The sequence below is a fragment of the Ambystoma mexicanum genome, chromosome 3q (assembly GCF_040938575.1).
Source record: "Ambystoma mexicanum isolate Mex_15411 chromosome 3q, UKY_AmexF1_1, whole genome shotgun sequence".
NCBI classification, from domain to species: domain Eukaryota; kingdom Metazoa; phylum Chordata; class Amphibia; order Caudata; family Ambystomatidae; genus Ambystoma; species Ambystoma mexicanum.
The window spans coordinates 1,023,547,909-1,023,573,779 of NC_090926.1; the positions used below are offsets into that span (position 1 = coordinate 1,023,547,909).

General features: G+C 47.7%; 2 protein-coding genes across 5 annotated transcripts in view; one reads left to right on the forward strand and one right to left on the reverse strand.

Annotated features, from left to right (window-relative positions):
* SGSH (N-sulfoglucosamine sulfohydrolase) overlaps nucleotides 1-10,817 on the forward strand; it is a 205,879-nt gene extending 195,062 nt beyond the window's left edge. Inside the window, exons 7-8 of the mRNA XM_069655196.1 lie at nucleotides 5,386-5,589; nucleotides 5,936-10,817. Coding sequence (XP_069511297.1) covers nucleotides 5,386-5,589; nucleotides 5,936-6,495 — 764 coding nt within the window. The 3' untranslated portion in view covers nucleotides 6,496-10,817. The remainder of the gene's footprint in view (nucleotides 1-5,385; nucleotides 5,590-5,935) is intronic.
* The window catches only part of CARD14 (caspase recruitment domain family member 14), a 642,914-nt gene continuing 624,311 nt past the window's right edge, over nucleotides 7,269-25,871 (reverse strand). For 3 of the 4 annotated variants that reach the window (XM_069655192.1, XM_069655194.1, XM_069655191.1), the window contains exons 20-21: nucleotides 8,785-8,900; nucleotides 7,269-7,624 (exon numbers count right to left, since the gene is read on the reverse strand). In XM_069655192.1, coding sequence (XP_069511293.1) covers nucleotides 7,417-7,624; nucleotides 8,785-8,900 — 324 coding nt within the window. In that variant the 3' untranslated portion in view covers nucleotides 7,269-7,416. The remainder of the gene's footprint in view (nucleotides 7,625-8,784; nucleotides 8,901-25,871) is intronic. The other variant, XR_011305179.1, reaches the window with a different exon arrangement.

Here is a 25,871-nt window from a genome sequence, read left to right on the forward strand (position 1 = left end):
AGTTGGCAAAGACTCAGATGCTCTGGAGCTTCAGTGGGGCACTCTTCTTGCAGACTTACAAACCACCCCGTACGATTTACCGCTATCAAGACCTAGAGACAATCTGTCACTACACTATAATAGTAGCGTAACAGTATTCTTCCCTCCTTCACGGGAAACAAAGATCTACCCTGCTATTGTACTAAAGCACTTCTGTTGCAATCATCTGATACGCAGGGATAACCACTGTAATTATTTTGGGGAGGGATAACATGAAGGGTCTTTTAGCGTTCTCCCATATTCCTGAGTTGAAATGGATTGGGGGAGCGGGAGGGAGGGCAGATTGTGTGTGGGATGAAGCTGACTACCTTTGTTACATGTTTTTATCTCGATGTTTAAGATGTTTAAAACGTAATAAACAGATGTTTTTAAAAAAAAAAAGAAGGAAGAGAAACGAGGGTCTGGGCAAGAAAGTAATGAGTCATCTTCTTCGTGGCAGTACTTCGCAGGGAAGTGAACCAAGTGGGCCAGATCAAAGAAGAAGAGAAGTCAGGATCGCGGACCCTCCTAACACTCATAATTGGGTGTTGTAGGTGTGAAGCCTAATGAAAAGAAGACCAGGGCAAGGTAGTCATTCCCCCTGGTTGTAAGGAACTGATAAAAAGATAGCGGGAGAAGGGAGTCATTTTCCTGGTATTTTGGACCGGCAGTAAGGTTCTGTAATAAAGAAGGAGTAAGAAGCAGACACCGGGGTGTCATTGTGGTTGCCAAATACTTTTATTAACCAAAATAAAAGGGGGGTTGGAGAAAATCCTATCTCGCCCTAACTCTTAAGAGGGGTTTTCCTGCATCAACAAACCTAAATGGTGTCTGTGTCAGAATGTCCAAAGTAAAGTTCTCTGCGTCTTTGTCCGAAACCTAATGTGACCCTTACATGCTAGACTCAATATAAACTGAAAAGAAAAATGTCTCTCAGCTGGCCATTTGCAGCTCTTTTCCAAAGTTCCAACATAAAGTTTCAAAGAAAGGTGCTGAAAACAAACAAAGATCCCCAAGTCTCAAGGGTGGCTTTCCTTCCCCAGGAGTTTCTTCAGATTTCGTAAAGTTCACACTCTCAAGGGGTATGGGCCTCCCCTTGACATTACTCAGATTTCTACAGTTCACAACCTCAAGGTGTTTGTCTCTTCCCTTGAGCTTCCCCAGATTCTCACAGTTCACATTATTAAGGAGTATGACTCTTCCCTTGACCTTTCCCAGATTTACACAAGGTCAGGAAGCAGTTCCACTTCTCTTAGCCTCTTGACAGCAGAAGGGGGAATGATTCCCTGGTCACAATATGTCCCAATTCCAGTTGGATTGGGTTGACTCCCTTCCCCTGGGTTCCACACACTCCAGAAGCGTCAACAAGCATCAGAGTGAATTCCAGACCTTCCTTTGTCAGTCTGGTACAATATCCTATTAAGATTTCAATGATTTGTATCAATACAATTGGGTGCAGGTCCCAGACTGGCAATCCTTCTGTTAGGTATACTCTCCTGCTAGGATTTTCTTGCCTTGATTATATGCACTTGGGTGTGGGTCCCAGTCTCGTAATCCTTATGCCTGGTATACTCTCCTGCCAGGGCTTTCTTCCAAGGAACGCACTTTCCTTCTTTCTCAATTTTCAAACAGTTCTAACATTGGCTATTTGCTTCTTTTATACATTGGGTCCTAGACCCATTCTCATCTGCCTTGGTTGCTCTTAACAAATGTCTTGGTGTCCCAGCTCCCCTGTTCGTGCTCACCAAGTTCCAACAATTCCACGAAGCACCCCAGCATCCCAACTTCCCTCTATAATCTCTCCGGCTTCACTCAGCACTTCACTTTGCGGTCTTCGGTTTTCCCGGTGACTTGTTATATTAGTCTGACAGGCATCTCGTCAGCTCTCTGGTTTCTATGATGCCTTGGACTTCCCTCAGCAGCTTTGGCATACACACGGCCTGCGTCCCACTTCCGAGCTTCCTCTGACGGTGCCTCCAGGAGTTTTCTCGCTCCGTGTTGCAGCTTGCTTCCAACGGGTTTCCCGATTCTCATCGGGAGTAGTGAGAGTCCATCTTTTCTGATGCTTGATGCTTTTGAATGTCTCGTCACCTATCTTTTTATTTTATTTATAGTTTATTTATACAGCGCTCATACACAGGTGAAGTGCTTCAAAGCACTTCAAGGCGGGAAGGGACCAAGGGAATACAGTAATTATTCTTAGGTCTTGAAGTTTCCGAATGATCTAAACAGAAAAAAGAAAACTACCATACTAGGCCTGACGACATTTTTCCTAGAGTAAGTGCATGAAGTGTTACATATTGTGACCAAGCTTGGGAGTGGGAGACAAGAAATGTAGGGAGGGGGAGGGGCCGACAATTAACTGGTCCTAGTACATTTAGGTAATGGATATGTACATATGGAGGTGCTGGGATGGGGAGGGGGTGACAAAACGGGTTTGGTCCAGCAGGGTCCTGGGTTAAGTGCAGAGAGGCTGCCCCGCTCATGGAGGATAAGCTGAAAGTGCAGTAATGCTGAACAAAGTGCAGAGGCCCGGAAACAAGTAAAAAATACTGGCGGGGGGAGCCTGGGACCTGTTAGGCTCTGGAGGTGAACCAGTCAAGCAGTCAGCAAAAACTGAACAGAGATAGCATGGGAGAAGAAGGGTGGAGAGAAAGGAAGGGACTTTAGCATGGGAGAGGAAGTGAGAAGGAGGAAGAGAAAAGGAAGGTCTTGAGGAGTTCCCAGAACTTAAGGTTTTCCGGCACAAGACAGAAAGAGACAGGGAGGCTGTTCCAGAGGGAGGCACATGCAGAGGATAAAGATCTACCCCCAAATCTCTGTGACAGCGGCTCACCAGCAGAGAGTTGGAGGACGAGCGGAGGACTCTATATGGAGAGTATTTAGGAAGAAAGTGTTGTAGCTAGAGCGGGCCCCAGCCCCAGAAAGCCTTGTGGATTATGCAGAGGATCTTGAATTTGATCCTTGCAGACACGGGAGCCAGTGGAAGGATTTCAGCGCTAGAGAGATGCGGTACCAGGGCTTGAGGCCAAGGATAAGTCTTGCGGTTTTGTTCTGGATGAGTTGTAGTGGAAGGAGAGTAGAAGTAGGAAGATTGAGAGAGGCTGTTGCAATAGTCCAGCCTGGTGAGCACCAGGGCTCTCGAGGTGAGGAGCCTCTGGGGGAAAGTGAGAAAAGGTAGAATACCTTTGAGGTGCAGTTGGCAGTTGGACTTTTTGGAGATGTCTGAGATATGACAAGAGAAGGAGACAGTGGAGTCGAAGATGACCTCAAGATTTTTTGCCTCATTGGTAGGCAAGGGGGCAGGGCCGAGGGAGGCAGGCCAGTGAGAAAGTGGGAAAGCAGGAGCAAGGGTCCCAATGAGTACAATCTCTGTTTTACTGGCATTCAGGCAGAGATCGTTAGCAGCACACCAAGCCTGAATTGAGGATAGACAATCTGGGATGAACGTGGATGAGGAGGCCGAGGGTAGCATGAAAGAGAGCTGCATGTCATCCGCATAACACTGAAAGTGAGAGGTAAAGGAAGGGATCCTGTGGGCCAAGGGGGCCATGTAGATGTTGGAGAACCAGGGGCAGAGGTTAGAGCCCTAGAGTACACCACAAGTAGAAGGAGTGATAGAAGAGAAAAAAGACCCAAGTTCCACCTTAAAGGGACTGTCAGAGAGAAAGTAGGCGAGCCACTCCAGGACCTGATCTGTGAAGCAAAGGGTATAATGCAGACGGGTAATCAGGATGTTGTGGTTCACCGTGTTAAAAGTACAAGAGAGGCCGAGAAGAATGAGAACAAGAGGGAGTGTTGGAGTCAAAATTTGAGAGCAGGTCTTCACAGGTGTTCAGAAGAGCAGTTTTCGTGCCTCTGGATGCTATAAAGCCAGACAGATGCTCATGGAGACAACAGATTCAGTGTGGAGGGTAAGTTGGGTGATAGCCAGCTTCTCCAGGAGTTTTTCTAGGAAAGGGGTGATGGAGATCGGGTGATAGTTTGCCAGAACAGACGGGTCAAGGAGGGTTTTTTGAGCCGAGGGTGCCCAATAGAGTGCTTGAGAGGAGAGGGGAAATCTCCAGTGGCAAAAGAGAGGTTGCAGAGGTTGGCCACGGCTGGAGCGAGAGTGTCAATATTGTCCTTGATTGTTTTGGAGGGGCAGGGATCCACCTGTTTGGAAGAGGCTTTCATAGACCAGACTTGTCTAGGGACCTCACCAGGTGCGACAGGGGAGAGAGTCTCTTGCCTCAGCAATCTTCATCGCCCTAGTCCTCCTCCTCATCTCGGTATTGTCGAACATTTTCAAATAATGATATGAAAGAGTTTTGCTATTAGTCATGACTGGAGGTTTTTGTCTAACATTACAATATGCCGTGGAGGACTGTGGAGTTATGGGGGTGTTGTCATGCTCTAAGGGTAATGGGGGGGATGCCATGTTCCACCTAGCGAGTCCATTTCACTCCCATGAGGGTCGTCTCCCCTCATCTACTCCTCCCTCAGATAGCCGCCCCCAGGGTCAGGATCGGGTAGATTCTGCCTTTCCATGGCCACATGGGGAGAGACTTTCCCCGGGAAAGAAGGGATGACATCGCCAGATGAATCACAATTGAAAAAGGGCTGGTGAAGGGAGACATTCTCCTGGCCCACCAAGTAAGTATTGTTTGGAATTATCGGGGGAACAGAACAATCCCCCTGACAACGTGTGAGACACAAGACTTTTCTAAAATTTGGGAACTGTTTCAATAAAGCACAAACCATAACCCAGGAGAAGGGAGTCCTGGGACCAGAAAAATACTGCCTTATTATTTAGTTTCTAGTGTAAAGGAACAGTATTAATGTTTTCTTGACACAGGACGGTTGGCACTTTTTAGTTGACAGTCATCCTGACAGACGCCTTATTGTTAGTTGAGGCAGGGAAACCCTTCTTAGGAATAGGGATAGGTAGGTTTTCTTTTGATTTATTGTTTAATGAAAGTCGTTTGCTCCAAACATGCCACCTTTGTGTCCGCCTCCTTCTTCGGCACGCTTACAGTGCCCTAGCTTTCCGTTAATTGCTGATGGGCTACCCAAGTCATTAATTTGCATGGAACATGAATTTTGGAAATTGAAGAACACATTCCTAGTGGCACTTTGGGAATTTGTTATAGTGTAAATGGCATAGTGATCACTTGTGGTTCTCTTGAAGTCTGTACCCAAAGCAGGGGCTTTCTGCTTATGGGCCCATTGTCAGTACCATTGCGGGCCACTGGGGTCTTCATCCCTTCCGCAATGCCCTGTGCAGCCCTGAGTCAGTAAGATTTGTTTCTCCGTTTCCAGGGCTGTGTGGGATGGTTTGTGTTTGCAGGATGATGTAAGGCCACTCGTTTCCTCTTGTGTTCATAGGTATTGGCCTGGTCCTGAAGGAGCTGCAGGATGCTGGATTCGATAACGACACCCTGGTTATTTACAGCTCTGATAACGGCATCCCTTTTCCCAATGGAAGAACCAACTTGTATCGCTCTGGCATGGCTGAACCCATGCTGGTATCCTCTCCATACCAAACCAGACGCTGGGGACAGGTCAGCCAGTCCTATGTCAGCCTGCTGGGTAAGATTGTCCCACATTTCACCTTCATCCCAAGAGTATGATTGTAACAATGATTCAGTTTTGCATCAATCAAGATTTGATTATTTGTATTTCATGTAATCATTTGGCAATGTGTACACATTTTATGAAAGAACATCATGGGGGATGTGTAATACTTGAACATTGTGAACAACTATAAAAAATATTTTATATGTTTTTAAAAGCCAGGAAGTGGCAGCTGCTTTACTACTTCAATGATATTATTCTGCTGGACTGGACAGATCTACCATTGCATGCCTTTTCTCGTGAGATCTTCATGAACGTGACAAGTATGTGTGTGCACAACTTACAGTTCTTTCTGTTGCAGATATCACCCCTACTGTCTTGGACTGGTTCTCTATCCCATATCCGAGCTACAGTATCTTTGGTACCAAAATGGTCCAGCTCACCGGGAAGTCTCTCTTACCAGCACTGGGATCTGAGCAGCCATGGACTACAGTTTTCAGCAGTCAGGGCCACCATGAGGTCACTATGTACTACCCTATGAGGTCCATCCAGCACCAACAATACCATCTGGTTCACAACCTCAACTTCAAAATGCCCTTCCCTATCGATCAGGACTTCTACATCTCTCCCACATTCCAGGATCTCCTCAGTCGCACTGCAGCAGGACAGCCCACGCACTGGTTCAAAACCCTGCACGAGTACTACTATCGAGACAGGTGGGAGCTCTTCGACCAGAGCAAAGATCCCTTGGAGACCAAGAACCTAGCTTCGGATCCTCACCATTCAGAGCTCTTAAAGATGTTGAAGGTACGGCTGCTAGCGTGGCAGTGGGACACCTTTGACCCATGGGTGTGCGCACCGGATGGAGTATTTGAAGAGAAACTCGGCCCCCAGTGTCGTCCACTTCACAATGAACTGTAACCATGGAATCCCATCAGAGTGACACCACTTGGTGTGGTGAAAAGTTGTGGGGAGAAGGATGCGATTCTTGCCAACCGCTCAGATGAAAAAAAAGAGCCCAGACGCTTCACAAAACTTACAGCCTACGGATTTCCTATATGACTGGTCCTTTACGGCAGATTGATCTCGTAAATGAATCGCCATCTGCCTGTATCGTCTACTCTCCACTGATTGACAAGTATGTTTAGCAGATGTTTGTAAAACACTCTGGGTAAAAAAATCTGTGTGAGATATCCATGCCAAACATTAACCACAAAATGAACTCCAAAACCCTCAACTTAATTCAATGCCTTTATCAATAGTGAACTAGCGTATTTCCACTGTGCATTGAGAAGGAGTTCTGACTTCCAAATATGACTACCACCATACTTGGACTATCCTGGATCCCACTGATCGATTAACTGTGCAGCCGTGACTGCTTTTCTGCAGACCTTTTGTATACGTTGATCACTGGCAAGCAGACTGTGGGCTTAAGTGAACTTGTGGCCTGCACTGTATTATCAGCAAGCTTTATGCTACTCAAAGGCCACAGCTATTCCAGTGTTTAACTTTCTTGCAGAAATGCCTGTTGTGACACTGCAGTGTATTCAGTTGCATTCTGCACTGCCAATTAACATTTCTGCTGGTTTAGGTGAAATGTGACACATAACCACTACATAGAGCATACAGGGAACTTTGACATTTGTATTCTGGAAGACACAGATGTTACACATCTATAAAAGGGGAGACTAATATAAAGAATAAATATAGGTCCACATTTAATAAGTTACAACAAAATTGATCCATAGTTCAATGTGTTCTGTGCAAATTGCGCATGGGGTACTGGTATGGGACAACAGGTCCTGTACAGAGGGAGTGTGGGGGCATTGTCCGAAATGGCTGCTACCGGGGCTCCTGTTCAATCCATACAGTCCGTTTCTGCTCATCGCCCACTGCCACCTTCACATTGCTTAACAGGGACTCCATGTCATTCCAGTTGTCTGGGGGGATGGTCCTGCAGAGACATGGCAGCTTGTCCAGGAGGGACTCCTCTCGCTTAGAACACTCTAGAAGAAAATCTTCAGAGACCTCCAGTCTGTGCAGATATTTCCTTAACAGAAAGAAAGAAAGAAAATTAGTGAATTTCATACGTCGTGCTACATTGCAGGTCTTGTATGGATCTATAAAGACTGTCCCTTTTCTCACATCATTGGTCGTCTACATTTCAGTGTACCCTTGTTAATGGCCGCAAACACTGTAGTGGAATCTTATTCCCCAAATTCCTGAGCTACACCTCACCCAAAACTCTTCCCTTCCACGTGGGAGTACCTCATACTGTCATACTTTTCTCAGATGGTGCAAAATTATTGGCCTTCTCTTCCATCCTCCAAGACTCTACAGAGAACTGAATCACCATCCTCTAGACCCTTCAGGGAAGTGATTCACATTCCAAAGCCTTTCGCATGCATCAGAAGACCACATAGCCCACTTTGTTACTCCTGATAATTCTATCCCCCGAATACTGAATTAAGTGGCCCACACATTTTTACAGTTCTATGTGAAAATTCTGCATGGAAATTCTCGCCTGGGTGGTGATTTTTTATTTTCCCAGTTCCTAAAAAGCCTTCCTCACATATTCTAGGACCAGTGTTCTATACTATTCTAACCTCCAGCCCCAGAATATTTTGGAAATGTGCTTGACTGTAGTCTGACTGCAGATTTCAGTAAATATCACCCTGTCACAACTTTTTGAATGGCTAGATTTTCCCTAGATACCCTTGGGATGCTGGAGGGTTCTGCCTTCTTGAATCCAGGTGAACTTTATCCATCTGGATTCAAGAACGCAGCACCCTACAAAACAAACATCACTCTTAGAGGCAACGCTCCTCCACTTCCTGTACTCATAGCAGCGTGATGCACACCTCCCGATTTCGCATTCACCCAGACCCTAATGCTGACTCCTATTCTCCAAACTCCAAGGTCATGGAAACCATGCTCCCACCACTCTTGAACCCCTGACCACAGCAGTCCACTCCTTCTGAAACCAATGATACAGATTTCTTCCTGTTCGTTCAGTGCCCAAAGGCTGATGACCACCCAGACAATCTCTTGACTCTTGAGGGCAGCAACCCACCAACTAAACTCTTGGAAGCAAGGTTACTTTCTACCGGAGCTAGTCTGTAAATGAGTCTTCCTACTTTGCTGGGATCTTATGACCGAAATCAAGCCCTGGACTCCTGGAGGCAAGCACCCACCATCCCTGGAACTCACTTGAGCTTCTTGATGTTCTTCTCATTGATGGGGATGAGGATAATGATTGGGTACGTTTCAATCTGATGAAGGGTCGGCACGCACTCCACGTTCAGGTCCAGGAGGCAGTGAGCATTCTGTAGAGAGACAGAGGCGGCAATCAACATTTATAGTCATAGTACACACATCACTTAGAAATGTGCCTTCCTACAACGGACATTAAGGGCCTCATTACAAGTTTGGTGGTAAATCCATCGAAATACTGCCAAATGGAATTACCGTTACCATCACTTGGTCCTGCACATTTACTGTAGGATTACAAGTGGTGGTAGGATAGTGCAAATCCCTATTTCTGGTGTCCATAGGACTCCATGGGGATTTCAGCAGAATTACTGCTGGTGGTAATTCAGCAGATTTTTCCAATTTTTCATAGTAAGGTGGAGGATTTACCTCCAGCTTTTTGCTGGAGGTTTCTCCACCTTAATACCAAAGCTATAGACCAGAGGTGGGTTAATGCAGTGCAAACAGAATTATCTCCATGTTACCGGCATTCTTTACCGCACGCCATACTCGTAATGAGGCCCCAGGTCTCTAAAAGCCCTGCAATCACCTTGATGCTTGGACTGCGAGAAAGTAAAACAATAAAACAGTTTCTCTGGATCTGCCCTTTGCACAGATGTAATCGGCTGAAATGCTGAAAAGAGACCAAATGAAATGGCTCCAGGCTTGTGTGGCTTGATATGCAGGTGCCTGCTCGTGGAGCAGAGTTACTTGACCTGCTGGAATGGCAGAGGCTGGTTAGGCAGACAGTGATGCTGTGATGTCGGTAGGCTGACCCTTCATAGATGACATCACCTCAGTGAGAAGCAAGTCCAACAAGTCCAAACTTGTAAGATGTTAAGACCCTGCTGCACAGGGTTTTATTGGAAAACTGCAGGTTACGGGTTTGAGTCCTGCTCTGTTAGCTTTGCTTAAGTGGTGCCTCTAGAAATCCGTGTTTAATCCACAGGTAGCAGGCTCCAACATAGGCAGGTCAGACTTAGTAGTATTGATTCTCAGATCAACAAAGTGAGGACCCATTGGGTTTAGAAAGAAAAATAATATATTTTACTACCAAAAGAGAATTTATTTTATATTGGTGCACTATATTCATATATTTTCTTAAAGCAAAAGTAAACCTAAAATGTATTCTTCATTCACAATACAATTAAGAGCAAGCAGAAGAAAAGGGTCTTGCATAGTCTCTGGTTTTTGTTTTGTTTAAATTTGACTTTATTTCTCAAATTGTCTAAACTGCTTTGTGTTTTTATACCAATGCACAATACTATGACACCTTCTCTTTATTGTGGTTGATATTTTACTTTTTAATTGAAGATATTGATTACTCATTGTGAAATCTTGAGTTGAAACTATGGCACGTCCAAGAAGGATTACGAAATGTTATTGTCTGACTGCTCTGCACTGTTGCTCCCTTTTCTGTTCAATCCCCTTTCTAGGTCACGCAGGTCTTATGTGAGACCCACTGGCGCTGGACCATGAATGTACTGCTCTTCCTGTGAAAGAATGTGTTATTGTGGATATGTAGCTTCAGCCTGGGCTGTGGAAAGCAAGGTACGGAAACAGTGGCTCTGGCCTGTGTACTCCCAGGAGACAGGCTACCCAGGACCAATGGACGCTCCTCTGAGTTCTGCTGAGCTCTCCAATAGAGAGAGCATCAATGAGCACTCACATGTAGTTACCTTCTCTTGTACCCGTGATTCACACCAGTGCCTCTACCTGAGGTGTTTTGGGGAGCATCAGGGAGCCCTAAATCACTCAGAAAGATGACACATATGCAGTAATTGAAGTAAAGGTGGATTGGGCTATAAACAGCTTCTGGGTACCATGCATCCCCCAGTAAGGAGAACTAGAAGCAAGTAAGCAGTGTGCCACAATTTTACCTTGTCTTATATGAGAGTGTGGCTCCACAAAATTGTTTTTTCAATTGGTTCATTTAGGTGACCTCCACCACCCCCTTTGTTGTGATATCTTTATAAACTCCTTTGTCCCCTTTATGTTTTTGAGTTTTCACTTCTGTTTTGACAATTTTATCTTCAACATGCCACAGCCAACTTGTGTCCGTTATATGTGACTCATTATGTTTTAAATCCTGTATTCACTTTCCCAAACACACAGAGAGTTAATGTCACATGGGTATGTTTGTCTGACGCAAGTTCACCTCGTGGGTCAGCTGTATCTCCTGGTTGCTGTTGGTGTCGAGTTTTAACTAGGCTGCTCTAGCTAGGCTACAGGCAGGAGCTAAATAGCTCACAGCAATTCGAACCCTGCATAGGTAACTTAAGTTCAATGAAAAACAATTGCATGCAATGTGTATTCTAATGAGCCAATAATCATCAAAAGGAGTGATTATGCTTTGCCAACAGGATTCTATTTGATGCAAAAAGAACACAAAATGATATGATATGATATGATATGATATGGTATTTGTAACGCGCCTATACACAAGTGTTTCAAGGCGCGACGAGGCAGGGGGGGAGGGAAAACAAGGGGAAGACGGACAAACGATCCTACTAGGCCAGGTGTCATTCAGATCGCGCAAGTGCAGAGGTAAGGGGAAAAGGAGAAAGTGCAGGGGGAGGAGGTGGGGGGAAAAGTGCAGAACAAGGTAAGTGGCGTAAAAAAAAAAAAATAATAAATGATAAATAATAAATAAAAAGGGCCAGCTGGTGGCAAGTGCGAGGTAAGTGCAGAGCAAGTGCTGGGTAGGGGGCTGTAGGGATACAGTGACAGTCCCAAAGTGCAGGGGGAGCCAGGGGGGCAGTGCAAGTGGAGAGTGGCTGGGCCCTGGACCGAGGTCGCTGAGAGTGGCCCAGATGCAGGTGAGTGCAGAATTCAGTGGGGAGTTAAGCAGGTCTAGCAGGGGAGAGGGAGAGAGAAAGCAGAAGCGAAGAGGAAGGTTTTGAGGTGCTTCCGGAACCGGAGATGGTTCTCCTCAAGTTTCAGGGAGGCAGGCAGGCTGTTCCAGAGGGAGGCCCCTGCTGCGGAGAGAGATCTACCCCCAGCACGTTGCTTCGAGAAGCGGCTGACCATGAGGGAGTTAGAGATGGATGAGCGAAGGGCTCGTGAAGGAAGATATTTAGGAAGAGAGAGTTGAAGGTATTTAGGCCCCAGGCCCCAGAAGGCCTTGTGGACAATGCAGAGGGTTTTGAACTTAATCCTCGCAGCCACTGGGAGCCAGTGAAGAGATTTCAGTCCTGGAGAGATGCGGTCCCTGGGCTTGAGGCCAAGGACAAGTCTCGCAGTTCTGTTCTGGATAAGTTGCAGAGGGCGGAGAGTGGAGGCAGGGAGATTAAGATAGAGGCTGTTACAGTAGTCCAGCCTTGAGAGAACCAGGGCTCGGGAGACAGTGAGCTTCTGGGGGAAGGAGAGGAAGGGAAGAATACCTCTGAGGAGGTGCAGCTGGTAGTGTGATTTCTTAGAGACATCAGATATATGAGGAGAGAAGGAGAGTGTGGAGTCGAAGATGACCCCGAGGTTTTTAGCCTTGCAGGTAGGGGCAGGAAGGGGGCCAAGGGAGGCCGGCCAGAGAGCTGCAGGGAAGGAGGGAGTGGGTGCGCCGATGAGTAGAATCTCAGTCTTACTGGCGTTAAGGCAGAGGTCATTGGCGGCACACCATTCCTGGATAGCAGACAGACAGTCGGAGATGAGGGAAGGAGAGGAGGAGGCCGAGGGTAGCCTGAAAATGAGCTGGGTATCGTCCGCATAGCACTGGAAGTGCGGGCAGAGGGCGGCGATGCGGTGGGCAAGGAGTGCCAGATACTGGTTGAAAAGCCAGGGAGAGAGATTGGAACCCTGGGGGACACCACAGGTGGAGAAAAAGATGTCAGAGAGGAAGGGGCCCATTTGGACCTGGGAGGGTCGACCAGAGAGGAAAGAGGTCAGCCATGCCAGAGCCTGACCAGTGATACCCAGGTTATCACGGAGACGGTTGAGCAGGATGGCATGGTTGACAGTGTCAAAGGCAGAGGAGAGATCGAGCAGAATGAGAACACAGGGAGTGTTGGAATCGAGGTTCAGGAGCAGGTCCTCACGGATGTTCAGGAGAGCAGTTTCCGTGCTTCTGGCCGCTCTGAAGCCGGATTGATGGTCATGAAGATTACCAACAGATTCAGCATGGAGGTTAAGCTGGGAGATGGCCAGTTTCTCCAGGAGCTTGCCCAGGAAGGGAGTAATGGAGATTGGGCGATAGTTGGCCGGGCAGGAGGGGTCGGAAGAGGGTTTCTTGAGGAGGGGGTGCACAAGGGAGTGCTTGAGGGGGGATGGGAAGACTCCAGAGGCGAATGAGTGGTTGCAAAAGTCAGCCAGGGCAGGAGCCAGGGAGACGATGTGGTCCTTGATGGTTTTGGAGGAACAGGGGTGAACCTGTTTAGACGAGGCTTTCATAGATCGGACTTGTCTGGAAACCTCGTCAGCAGAAAAAGGTGGAAATGAAGAGAAGGAGGGCGGAGGGGCGGCTGCAAGAGAGCAAGAGGAAGAGCCAGGAAGAGAGGGAGGGAGGAGAGGGGAGGAGAGTGAGGACAGGATGTCCTGAGTTTTTGAGATGAAGTGCGAGGCCAGTGCAGTGCAGAGGGCCTGGGAGGGGACAGGAGAGGTAGAGACTGCAGCAGGGTTGGCCAGCTCCTTGCAGATTTTAAAGAGTTCGGCCGAGTTGTTTGATGCCTCAGAGATGCGGGCTTGGATAAGGGCTCTCTTCTTAGTGAGAACGGAGAGCCGGTATTGCCTTTGGAGCAGGCGGCAGGCCAGTTTGTCAGAGGATGAACATGAAGCACGCCATTTCCTCTCTGCCACCCTGCACTTGCGTTTTAGGGTGACGAGATCCGAGTCGTACCAGGAATTACATTTGGCTTTGGGCTTCAGGCGGATTCTCATGACGGGGGCAAGGATGTCGAGAGTATCAGATATAGAGGAATAGAGCATGGAGAGGGCTGTGTCGGGGTGGGAGTCAGCCGATGGGGGAGGAGGGGGCGAGAAGGTGGCAGCGAAAGCCTCAACTGACACGCGCTTCATGGGTCGGATGACCGAGAAGGTGGGTGGCAGTGAAGAGGGTGGCTTTGCCTGTGGGGTAGGGAGGGAGAGGTGGGAGGATAGAAGAAAGTGATCACTCCAGGAGAGAGGAGTGGAGAGAGGGAGGGAGAGGGGAAGGTCAGAAGAGATCAGAGCATCAAGAGTGTGCCCTGCAGAGTGAGTAGGACCAGAAGGGAGAATAGAGAGTGAGAGAGAGTTGCAGAGTTCGCGAAAGAGACCAGTGGGGGGACAGGAGGCATCAAGGTGGATGTTGAAGTCACCGAGAAAGAGGAGTTGGGTGGTTGAGGACAGCAGTGATGAGGAGAGATCAGCCCACTCAGAGAGGAAGGAGGAAATTTGACCAGGTGGCCGATAGATAGTAGCCACGGTAAGGGAATGGCTAGGAGAGAGAGAGAGTCGGCAGACAAGACATTCAAAAGAGGAGTAGGTCTGCGTAGGAGTGACAGTGGCAGGAATCCACTCAGGGAAGATAAGGGCAACACCACCCCCTGAACGGTTGGGCCTGGGCACGGAGAGGATCTTGTAGCCGTCAGGTAGGAGTGTGTCGAAGCTGGTGGCAGAGCTGGCAGTGAACCAAGTCTCAGTGAGACCGAGGACGTCGAGGTCCAGTTCCTCAAGAAGGCGACAGATATCAGAGGAGTGCTTGATGGCTTGATGGCAGAGCGAGCACTGTTGTGTATAACTTGGGCGAGGAAACGTTAATAATGTAGGGTTCATGAAAGTCCCAGCAAGAGACTGTGAGAACTTGCTGCTATGTGCTCACAAACCTCGTAGCAGAGTCTTGACCGGTAATTTTCTCAACATAACGCACCTCTGATTATATTCACTGAAAAACAATTGGAACAAAGAGTGTGTTTAACTTCCAAAAATAGTTTCAACATGGACGGTGCTGCTAGGTCTGGAAAAGATCAGGGGCTAAGCTAATGTTGGGACTGGTGGGACTCGGGGCTAGCTATAGACTTTAGGTGCACCTTATGCTGACCAGCTTTATAACTCTGAAATCGGAGGTCCACCAGAGTATGATCCACTCATCCGCCCTGCCCCAGGCTCTGGGCGGGGTTGGGCTAGGAGGATGCTGACCTCGTAGCTGCCCAGAGCATTTGGCCAGCATTCATGCTCTGCCTCCGCTGGTTCGGAGGTGGCACTGATTGGCCTCTGTGGCTGCCTTAGCACAGCAACACTGGCATCAATGCCTCCGTCTGGTGCGGGAATCCAGATGCTGCAGGTACTAAGGGTCATTACAAAATGCCAAGTACAGTCCCTCAGTGGTCCCGGTAAGGTCAGCGCCCTGTGGCTGTCCTGTAACTGAATACACACGTTTGTATATTGGAGGGTCGACATGGCACTATGAGCCTCCCTAATAGGATCAGAGTTTTCCTGGGGGGGCAAGAAACCCTTTCCTCTTATAATAATCTTATATGCACGGTTTAAACATCAACACAGATTGGAAGGAGCACATTTTCTAATTGATTTAAATGTACAATAGGGGAGATGCATCTTTATATTAATGTCAAATCATCGTTGTTCAGTACGACTTTATTGGATGCCAGTAGATCATCCATTACAGAAATCCATAGAACACAAAGTTCTTCAGCGTGCCACATAAGAATAAAGAAAACGACTTGTAGTCATAAAGAGACTTAGCTATACCACAGTGAGGTGGCCGGAGAAGATAATTGAAAGATATAAGAATAGGTATTAAATGTGTCGCTTTATAATAAAGCACTATCCTAGAAGAAAAGATTGCACCACATAAAGATGGCTGCCAACATATCCTCTACCTTTTTTAAACAACAAAGAAAAATAGTCTGTCTTTTATGTTTTAAGCACAGACAAAGATAAAATAGTCCCATCTCTCTCAGAAAGCACGATCAGTAATGGTTACAACAGTGCGGTCGCGGACAACCTGGGCAGCGATTGAGCTTTGTCGAAATTATGGTGAGACTATTCTTTAAGTTATAACTAATGCAGAATGATAGAAGTACTCGAGCATATAGGAACTGCTGTACCTTAATTCACAGTGCAGAGCCACATTATCGGCACCCAATTTACATGGCTAATACGGTACATGATACTTAGGCACAACCCCATTAACAGTTGCACATTGAGGATAAAGCTTATGCTAGGGATAATCTTTCATTTAGATTGCTCCAAAATACTGTGATATGATTACAGGCCCTTGCATTGATGGCACTTTTTTCTTTCGCGATTGATGGTACCTTCGCGATCGGCACAGTCATAGAATGATCCGGTTTTAAAAAAAGAGTAGTATGGAGTCTCTAAATGCATTTCGACGCCCGAAAGAATGGGTAAACTGTTCATCTGTAATTGGATCACTGAGTAATAGTTGCCGAACGGATGCATTGTTTGTGTTGCCTAAGTGAACAGACTTGAAATCCGCCATTCCATAAGCAGACTTGAAATCCTAAAACTGCAACAAAAAAAAAGGACAAGATACAAGCCTTCTCTTCCTATGCCCCAGTCTATGGAACCTCCTGCCAGTCGGCAATCAGACTTCCCGCCATGCTCCTACAATTCAGAAAGAACTCAAGACCGACCTCTTCAAGAAGTCTATCCTCCTCTACACCAGTGCCGTCTTGTCACACCCCGCGCCACCGGACTTGCTAGACGCCGCCCACCCCTTTCCTCCATGCCACCCTGTACAGATGTACCCCTCCTGTGTGTCCCTCTGTATCCTACCCCCGCTGTATATTCGTTCTGTTGTTACTGAAAAGCACTCTGTTATGCATCCGTACTGTTGCATACCGCTGTAAAGCACTGCGTTCCTTCTCGAAGCTAGGTCTGTGCTCAATAATGATTGAAATAACAAGAAGAAAATAACTTGATCCTTTTAAGGTATTGATGCCATGAGAAAGATATGGAATTGTTACTATTACACATTGTAAAAAGAGAATGTTTGTATTCGTAAAACCTTTGAAGGTTCTTCAGAATAGTTAGATATCTGAAGGAATGGTAATGCAGCTCATTGATGACACTTAGCTTATTTAAAAGATGGAGACAAACATATTTGAAATATTGTAAAGGTGTAGATATTTCAAATGTACATTGTTAAAAAAAGGTAATTTATGAATTTATGGAAGCCAACTCAATGAGGGTCCATAGTTCTAATATTTTTCTTGATTTGTGATCAATGCATTAAAGAATGATCAATTATATTCTATGAGAAACCTGACCATATTCTCCCACCTACTCCCCCACGATCTTCCATTCAGGTGGCCAGGGAAGGGCCATCGCTTTTGGATCCCGACCCTGTGGGTGGTCAAGCGAGGGAGGGTCACCTGAGTGGAGGGTCACAGGGGATTGGGAGGAGACCACCCAAGGGCGAGACATGGTATTCACCCTTTTCCCATTACACACCAACCCAGTTTACCTCAGCCCTAATGGGGTATTTTCAATTACTCCCCATCTCCCCCTGCCTATTTCCAACAAGTAGTGGGACGAAGAAGAGGCGGCCGAGAATATTGAAGATTACTCACAGCATCAACATTAGGTATACAAAGTGAGGCCTACCATTTAATACCTTTAAATCTCCCACTAATAGAGTCATGCAAGGTCAGGCACTTTTCTCCAACTGTGCACACCTGACTCCCATTAACTGTCACCTGCCGTATATAATGGGTGATTTTGCCTGGATCATTGGGCGAGCTGGGGTTGCCAGATGGGACCAGGATGCCAACGAGCAGAAGACAGCAAGGAGAGGAGCCTGGACGAACCGGGATGTGGATTGCCAAGACACTGGCACACGGTTTGTGAAGGGCTGCAGCATGGTGAAGGAGCTGTGTCTCTAGGGAGCCGGTGCGGGTCGTAAGGCAGCCTATCTGCCTTGGTTAGGTCAGTGCCCGTTCCTCTGGGACATGTCTGGGTGTTAGGGGTGTCTAAGTGGCAGGTGGTGAGACCCTGACTTCTACCCAAACCCATTTGAAGATACTTGACCTGCTCGCCGGCGCTGCGCTACTATGGATGAGTTTCGCAAAGCAGAGAGAGAAACTCAGCAGCGTGCGTCCGGCCGAAGCAGGAGCTCTGTGGAAGAAAGGGCCCAATGAAGTGAAAGCAGGAAGAAAGCAAAGCGAAAAAAGGTGACGGCAAAGCTAAGCAAGCGGAAGCTGAAAAGCGGCAAGAGAATGTAAGCGGAATGTTAGAAAAGGTGAGCTAGTGTGTATGGAACGAAAGACAGAGTAAGTGCGCTGGCGGCACGAAAGCAGCTAAGGGGGGGTGTGAGTGATGCGAAACAGATAGAGAGACAGTACAGAGACCATGAGAAAGAGAAAGGACAATTAAGAGATGGTGAAGGCAACCTGAAACTGAGAAAGAGGTGCAAGCAACCCAGAGGAAACACAGAGGGTGCCAGAGAGCACAGTGAAAAGTAAAGAGAAGTGCGCAAGAGGCACTGAAAGGTGAAAAGAAGGTGCAAAGGTGCACAACAGGAAAAGGTGTGCAGGGCACACAACAAAGAAGAAAAGGACAGAGTGAAAGAGGCACAGAAGAGGAAAATGTGCCGGAGAATGAGGGGTTAGAGGTCAGAGTGGTCACGTGTGGGAGGAGCAAAGAAAGTCTCTGATACTACCCCCATGAAAGAACTGTACAGTGAAAGGTACATCCAGTGCTCTTGTGCTACATCTTTTATCCCTCTGGGGAAGTGAAAAGGCTGTCAGGTGTGTGTGATTCTGGTCAATTGCCTGACTTTGCCTGACCCTTGCGCTGGGACACGTCAGGGAAATGGCTTTGGTATTTGTCCATCATCTTTGATGACATGCGAAAGTGTTAGAGTTGGAAAGGGGGGGGTGAGTGTTTGAATATCCTACCAGGTAGGATGGAGGAAAAGGTGTTATAAGAAGTGGAATACTGCATCTCAACCATTGGTGATCCTCCCTCACTGGTCCACCCCCAGGAACTGGATCCAATAGTGATGGCCATGTCCCGGCCACCTGGATGAAAGATCCCCGGGGACTAGTCCGGGAGACACAGTCAGGTTTCTCACATTGGGCACACTACAGCCAAGGCCACTGTCCTTTCGTTCAGGATAAGGGCGCTATGGCAGGATTTTGCAGGATAACCGTGCTACATACCAGTTTTCCTCCTCCTAAAAGACCCTGTATTCATCAGGGAACCAGTACAGGAAAAGGTCCCAGTCCTACAGAGGTTCACAGCGATGCTGTGACTCCTCCCAATCTAAGGGTCAGTCCGGCAAACAAGCATGACCATCCCAAGTCTAGGGCCTCCCATTTCAACACCCCAGTGCGAGGACGACTGTCAAGGTTCGTCGAAAGATGGTCCCATATCACCACTGACGAATGGGTTCTATCCCTCCTCCAGCAGGGCCACTCACTGGAGTTCATGGACTATGCACCTGACATTCCTCCTGTGCACAAACTGGAGAGGTTGCGACACCTCTTGATTCAGGAAGTGCGAGAACTGCTGCAGAAGAGCGCAGTGGGGAAGGTTCTTAGGAACAAGCTGGGCATGGGATTATACTTCCACAACTTCCTGCTAAACATGGAATCGCTGCACAATAAGTCAGGAGGTTGGAAACCCATATTAGATATGAGGGTGCCCAACAAGTTCCTAAAGGCACAAACGTTCTGCATGGTCACGCAACAGCAGGTGTTGTCCCAGCTACAGCAAGGAGACTTTCTAGCGTCCCTTGACCTCGAGGACGCATACTTATACATCTCTATTCGCCTCTCCCACCAGCGCTACCTAAGCTCCATCGTGGCAGGGGTGCATTATCAGTTCAAGACACTTCCATTCGGCTTGAGGTCTGCTCTGTGGGTTTTGACCAAATGCCTTGCGCCAGTGGTGGCTCAACTGCGGCAGAGCGGCATTCATGTCTACCCCTATCTAGACGATTGGTAAGAGCCCCTCATATCCACTAGCAGAAACCAACACCGCAACCACCATCCAGTGTCTACAGCAGCTGGGGTTCTCCATCAACTTTCCAAAGTCGTGCATGGTTCCATCTCAACAGGCCCTCTACCTCGGAGCAAGGCTAGACACTGAGACCTGCACCAACAGACCCTCAGACGAGAGGATAGCTGCCCTTCTGCAAAAGGGGCACTGTCTCAACGGCACCCAGACAATAACAGTTTGCAACTACAAATCTTTGCTGAGGATGTCATCATCATGCATTCCATTAGTCACCAACTGCTGGTCACACATGAGACCGGCGCAGGAATTCCTGGATGCCCGCTGGATGCAAGCCTCAGGGTCCTGGGACGACCGCATTGCTCTGCTCTGACTCCAGTTTTCAGAAGGAGCCTTGCTTTTGGTCGGTGAGGGAGCATCTACTGCAGTGCGCCCCCTTCAGGTTATCAGACCATCAAGCCAACGTCATGATGGATGCTTCACTGGAGAGCTGGGGCGGCCACTGTCAAGACCAACATACCAGAGGCCTGGAGCTATGGGTGATATTTTGTGCCGTAAGGTCCTTCCTCCTGCTAACGACAGGAAAGGTGGTTCGGTTTTACACCAACAACACAACCATTATGTTTTAGATCTGCAAGCAAGGAAGAACTAGGTCCCCACAGCTTTCCAAGGAGGCCCAAGCCCTGTGGCATTAGGCTCTGCAGCACAACATGTTTCTTATTCCCCTCCAACTGCCGGGGGTTCAGAACGCTTTGGTGGACTCTTTCAGCAGGTAGTTGCGCTCTTGTCACGAGTGGGAGTTGCACAACGACCAACTTTCTCTGTTGTTTCAGATGCGCAACACTCTGGAGATCAACCTTTTTGTCACGTACGACAACAGTCGCTCCAAAACCTTTGCCAGCCGCTTTCCCTACCCAGAAAGCTTGGGGGGAGCCTTTTGCGTTTCCGTGGGATGGGAAGTTTCTATATGCATTTCCCCCAATTCCTCTGGTGCCTCGAGTCCTACACACTTTCAGACTGTATCAGTGCAAACTGATATTATTTGCCCCTGTGTGGCTGATCAGTTTTAGTACTCCAACCTCCTTACCCTCTTATCAGCGGTGCTGATCAAGATGCGCCCACACCAATCACTCCTGTCCAGGAACCAGGGGGCAGTTCTGCACCACAATGCAGCCTCTCTCAATCTGACGATCTGGCTCCTGTGTTCTTAGAGCTTGGGGCTCTGTCCCCCCCGCAAGCCGGCCAGGAGGTCCTGCCCAGGGCAAGAGCTCCGTCCAACCTGAATTGCTACAAAAGCAGGTGGAAACGTTTTCAAGTATGGTGCAGGACCCATCAACTGCAACCTCACACCATACGGCCGGAGGAGCTGTTAACTTATCTGTTGTCCCTGGCTGAATCTGGCTTGACACATTCCTCGATTAAAGTGCACATGGCAGCGATCTCCGGTACAACCGCTCCACAGAGGTGCCATCCCTATGGTCTCTCCGGCTGGTGAAGGAGATCCTACATGGGCTGTTCAAGTCTTTTCATCCTGTTTGTCACCCTGCACCAGTGTGGGAGCTAAATGTGCTACTCGCATTTTTCATAGAAAACAGTGTTTTTGGTGGCCATAACATCAGCCAGACGATTGGGTGAGATCCAGGCATTCTCTTCAAAACCACCCTACTTGACGTTTATCAAGGACAAGACCATTCTGTGTACTAACCCATCCTTTATGCCAAAGGGGCAATCCTCTTTCCACCTCAATCAGCGGGTGATTTTGCCAGTATTTTTTTGGCACAGCAGCGTCTCCAGCGGAGTGAACCCTGCACACACTGGATGTGGTGCGCGCCCTCAACTACTATGTGGCCCAGAATCTCTGGGTTCTCTTCCCCAAGTTAAACACAGTTCTACAAAATGGCCCTGGGGTTCCCTTCCCCAAGATTCAAATTCACAGTCAAATCCACTTGTGTAATTTGCCTTTTCTTTCTATCATTTGAACAACTTTTAGGCCAACCAGCCTCAGCCTCTTGGGGTAATCCAAGTAAGTGATTCTCGGTCTCGGCGCAGTTATCGGACCACACGGTCCACCCATCACGCACCGATAACCTTTGGTGCTTTACAACAGTTCATAGATTCTCATAGGACTCCTTTGACAACACAGGTTTCCTTTCTGCATCTGTGTTATAAGTCCACTTATTCATCCGATCTACTTTACTGTTCCCTTTATCCACATGTGGCTTTATCCACATGTGACTCGCACACACTTTCCTTGGTGGTATTTCTTCTAGTTACCACCTTGCTTTCACACTATCCAATAGTCTTTTGCTTTTCCGCTCTTTTCATTTTGTTTGCCATTGTTATTTCTTTAATTTCATCTTGTTCGCAAATGCACATCACGTTCTGTTTCATTCATGCGATATTCTGATATCTTTTCTTCAATTCAGCATTCAGACCTATTACATGCTTGTCGGCTCATTCAGTGATCAATATTTCATCTTTGGTGTTCCGACTCATTCATTACTATTCAAAACTTATTTTGTGCTTGGCAAATTGTTCGGTATTCAATTGTTTACTTTTAGGGTCTCCAGACTCCTTTTCCATGTATTCCTTCTTATTCAGCATTAGCCGTCGCCCACACCATGCTCCTGGAGCACCCCATCCTAAGTGAACCTTCCTTGTCACTCACTGGTGGGCGGCCGCTCCTCCAGGTGCACTGGTTTCCTCCGCGGGTTCCCGTTTGCACCTCTCACTCTCCCGAGGAGCTCCAGCAAGCAGCGCTCGCTCTCTCTGGTCTCTCCAGCAGGAGTCAGCGGCTCCTCTTGTGTTCCCCACTCCCAACGGGGAACACACAGCAATGGGCTTCGACCAACTCCAGACCCTCTCGCGGCTCGCAATGGCCTTGGCGTCTTCCTTGCTTTTCTTCTCTCAGCGTCCTTTTCACCGGGCCCATATTTTGCCTGCTCCACCTCAGATTGGCTGTGCCATCCGGCCCAGCTGCTTCTCGCTATTTTTATACACCTGCAACCATTTAACAGGTGTCTGCCCTTAGTTATTGGGATATGCCTGAACCTCACAGTACTCCTCAGGCCTCTTCCTTGTCCCAGTACCAGAGTGGCGAAATGAGCTGTTAATGTTCACTACTCTTGGTCTCCTCTTCCAATTTTCAGTACTATCATGGTTTAAATGAGGAAAGATGGTTTACAACAGTCTATAAAGGCAGGGGGAAGAGGAGGTTGATTCTCATTAGAAAAAGGGGGATACCATGTCCCACCCTTGAACCGCCTCCTCTTCACCCTCTTCCTGGTGTTTCTAGACTCATAATATCTTATGGTATTATCTTGGCAAGAGTGAAAAGGGTAACAATTACCCATAAATGCATCTGGGATGAAGGGTTCATCATGAAATGGAATTAGGGGGATACTTCGTCTCATCTAAGAGCATCCTTCTACCATTCCCCAAATCCCCCCACCCCATGTGATGATCCTCCCTCGCATCTCCAAACCCAGGGTTGGGATCCAAGGGAGATGGCCCTTCCCTGGCCCCATGAGCAGAGGATAATATGGAGAAAGAATTTAGGCCACCCTCAGATTTCTCAAAGAGCCCTGACCCGGAGGCCTCTCCCAATTGATGGAATCCAGTGCGATATAATCGAGCGTCTACCAGACACCTCAATTAACATCTTTTTCATGTAAACCCACAAAACATGAGTGAGGCTGGTCTCTTCAGATTGGGAGGCCAAATACTTAAAGGTGCATTGGTGTGTGTGTCTGTCTTATATGTCCTTCTGGCCATGCTGCTAAAAGCTGTGTACCAGGACTCTTGATCCTCCAGAAGGCAAATCTCTGCTCTTTTCTGAGCAGAGGGACACTGTCTATGGCAAACCCCATCACTTGATCCAGCAAGCATAGTCAAATATTTTGTGGGGACCCCTGATGCTCCTGGGCCATTTGAATGAATGACAGAGAAGACCCAGTTTTGCAGCTGGAGACTGAACAGCATTGTTCCTGCTGTCTCCAAGTGCTGGTTCATCAAGGACTTGTTAGGCTGGACTTCTGCAGCTGCCCTCCTCCTACAGGCACCTCCTTTATCCTGTCCTTCAGTGCCAAGTCCTCACTAGAGACTCAGCTAATCTGTCAGCATTGTACTAACTCACTGCTGATGCTGAGCCTGGACCCATCAACTTACGGTAGTCTTGAGAGGACAATTGACCTCATCTACCTTACTGGTACTTTTCTTCTATTGCCAGGAGCTCTGCAACTGCAAATGCGACCTGTAACAATCTAACATTGGATATGTTCCCTGCATCTGTTCTTTGCACCCCAGCACTCTAGTTACTTGGAGGTTTTCTGTCTTCTAATCCATTGCTCATTCCAGCCTTCCCAGCTTGGGGGCTCTTCATCCGCAGGCTTTTCTCCAGGGCACTGCAACTGTGACTCTTGTATTCATCTGAATCTTGAATTCATCCCTGCAGTCTTCGTCTGTTTTCTTCTTCTGCCATGACTGCGGCTGGATCTCCTCTAGTGGGATTCATCATGGACATTAGTCCACAGATTGCCTTCCCTACATTTCCTCTGTGAACCAAGTATTTTCCCCCATAACCGAGAGCTGCCGAATGACTTTGTCCCACTGTTTTCTATGGGCAAACTTTGAATCTATCTCTGCCTTCCCTCAAGTACTAAAAAGTGTTACTTACCTTAATTATTTGATTTGTGTACACTATGGGTTACTACTGTCAAGCACAGTATCTTCGCAACCTTCGGTATCCGCGAGCTGCGAGTACGGGCGATACAAGCTGGGCTCCTTTCCACTTTGTTGTTCCAGAATTGCTGTAGTGTGGAAACAGAACCAACATTAGAGCACCCCCAGTAATTATACCCAGTAATTATACACTGAGGTGCAACAGGAGACCTGCTTCCTACATCACAGAACAGCTCTCCACATTGACGTGATGCAGGAACAGCAACAAGCGCTGGTCTGGGGAGCTGCGAAGACCAAGTGCGAAGATGGTCGTCAGATGGCATAAACAGCCAGATGGTAGTGGCTGATGAGGACCAGAGGCAGCTGGTATGGGGACACACAGGGCTAAGCAGACCAGGCCAAGCAAAGTGGGAACAGGCAGGCCAGGAAGGAGCCTTGAAAAGGTAAAAAACAAACATCAGGATCAGGTAGCAACAGCAAAGCAGACTGCTGGTAATGAACATGTTGAGATGCATCTTCCTCAAGCTGCGTGGGGTTTAAATCCCCAAACGAGGTTCCCAGCCTCTGCTGGGATTGCCGGGTCAACCAAGGATGCCCGCCAGAGCCCGAGCCTCCGTGCCTCCATGGACCCAGCAAGATGGTGGTGTCCATTTCACCCGGAATGCTGGTGTGCCCGCTTTGGTGTCTTTGGGAGGTGCGCTGCCCTCCTGTCCACATCTTAACCTCCGCCGCAGCACCACGCTAAATTGGCTGAGCTGTCGTTGGTGTGGAATTGCAGCCGCCAACAAGGATAGATCCTCCATTGATGTAAATGTGGGGAGCGGCGTTGGATGCTGAGCGAGTCCTTTTTAATATCTATATTTCATTTATGAACAACTTTATATATCGTATGTTTTCACTACATGCTATTTGGACCTTCCTTTGTGTGCTTATGTGAGTGTAAGCTGTACGTTGCTACCACCATTCTCACCTCCTGACAATAAAGCCTTGAGTTCTCTGCCAGAAGCCCCCATGAGATAGAGGAATAATTCATTGAAAACCCTGCCTACCATGAACAGGTTGATGTTAAGCATACATCAACGGACTTTCAAATGTCCCTTTCAAGATCAAAGGCTATGTTCACTTACTGGGCCCTGTTAGTAGGGATATGAGCCAACTGAGGACAGTCTCCTTGATTCCAATTGATTCTTTCAGGCAGGAAAGCAAGGAAGCGTTATCTTCATTGTTACATTTTGCAGATGGCTCAAGCAGAATCTAGGCACAGGTCTGTTTTGGTTCCCAGGATACCCAAAAGGATGGTCTTGGTACCTTCATGTGGGCAGAAGTCACATTGGAAGTCAAAGCAAGCATGCTGTATTGTGTCCAGTGCTGGAGGCCGCATCCTCAGAAAGATAACATAGATTGTAGGAGGTCCAATGGAGAGTTAGCACAATTTCCTAAAGTCGGCTCCAAACATCCAA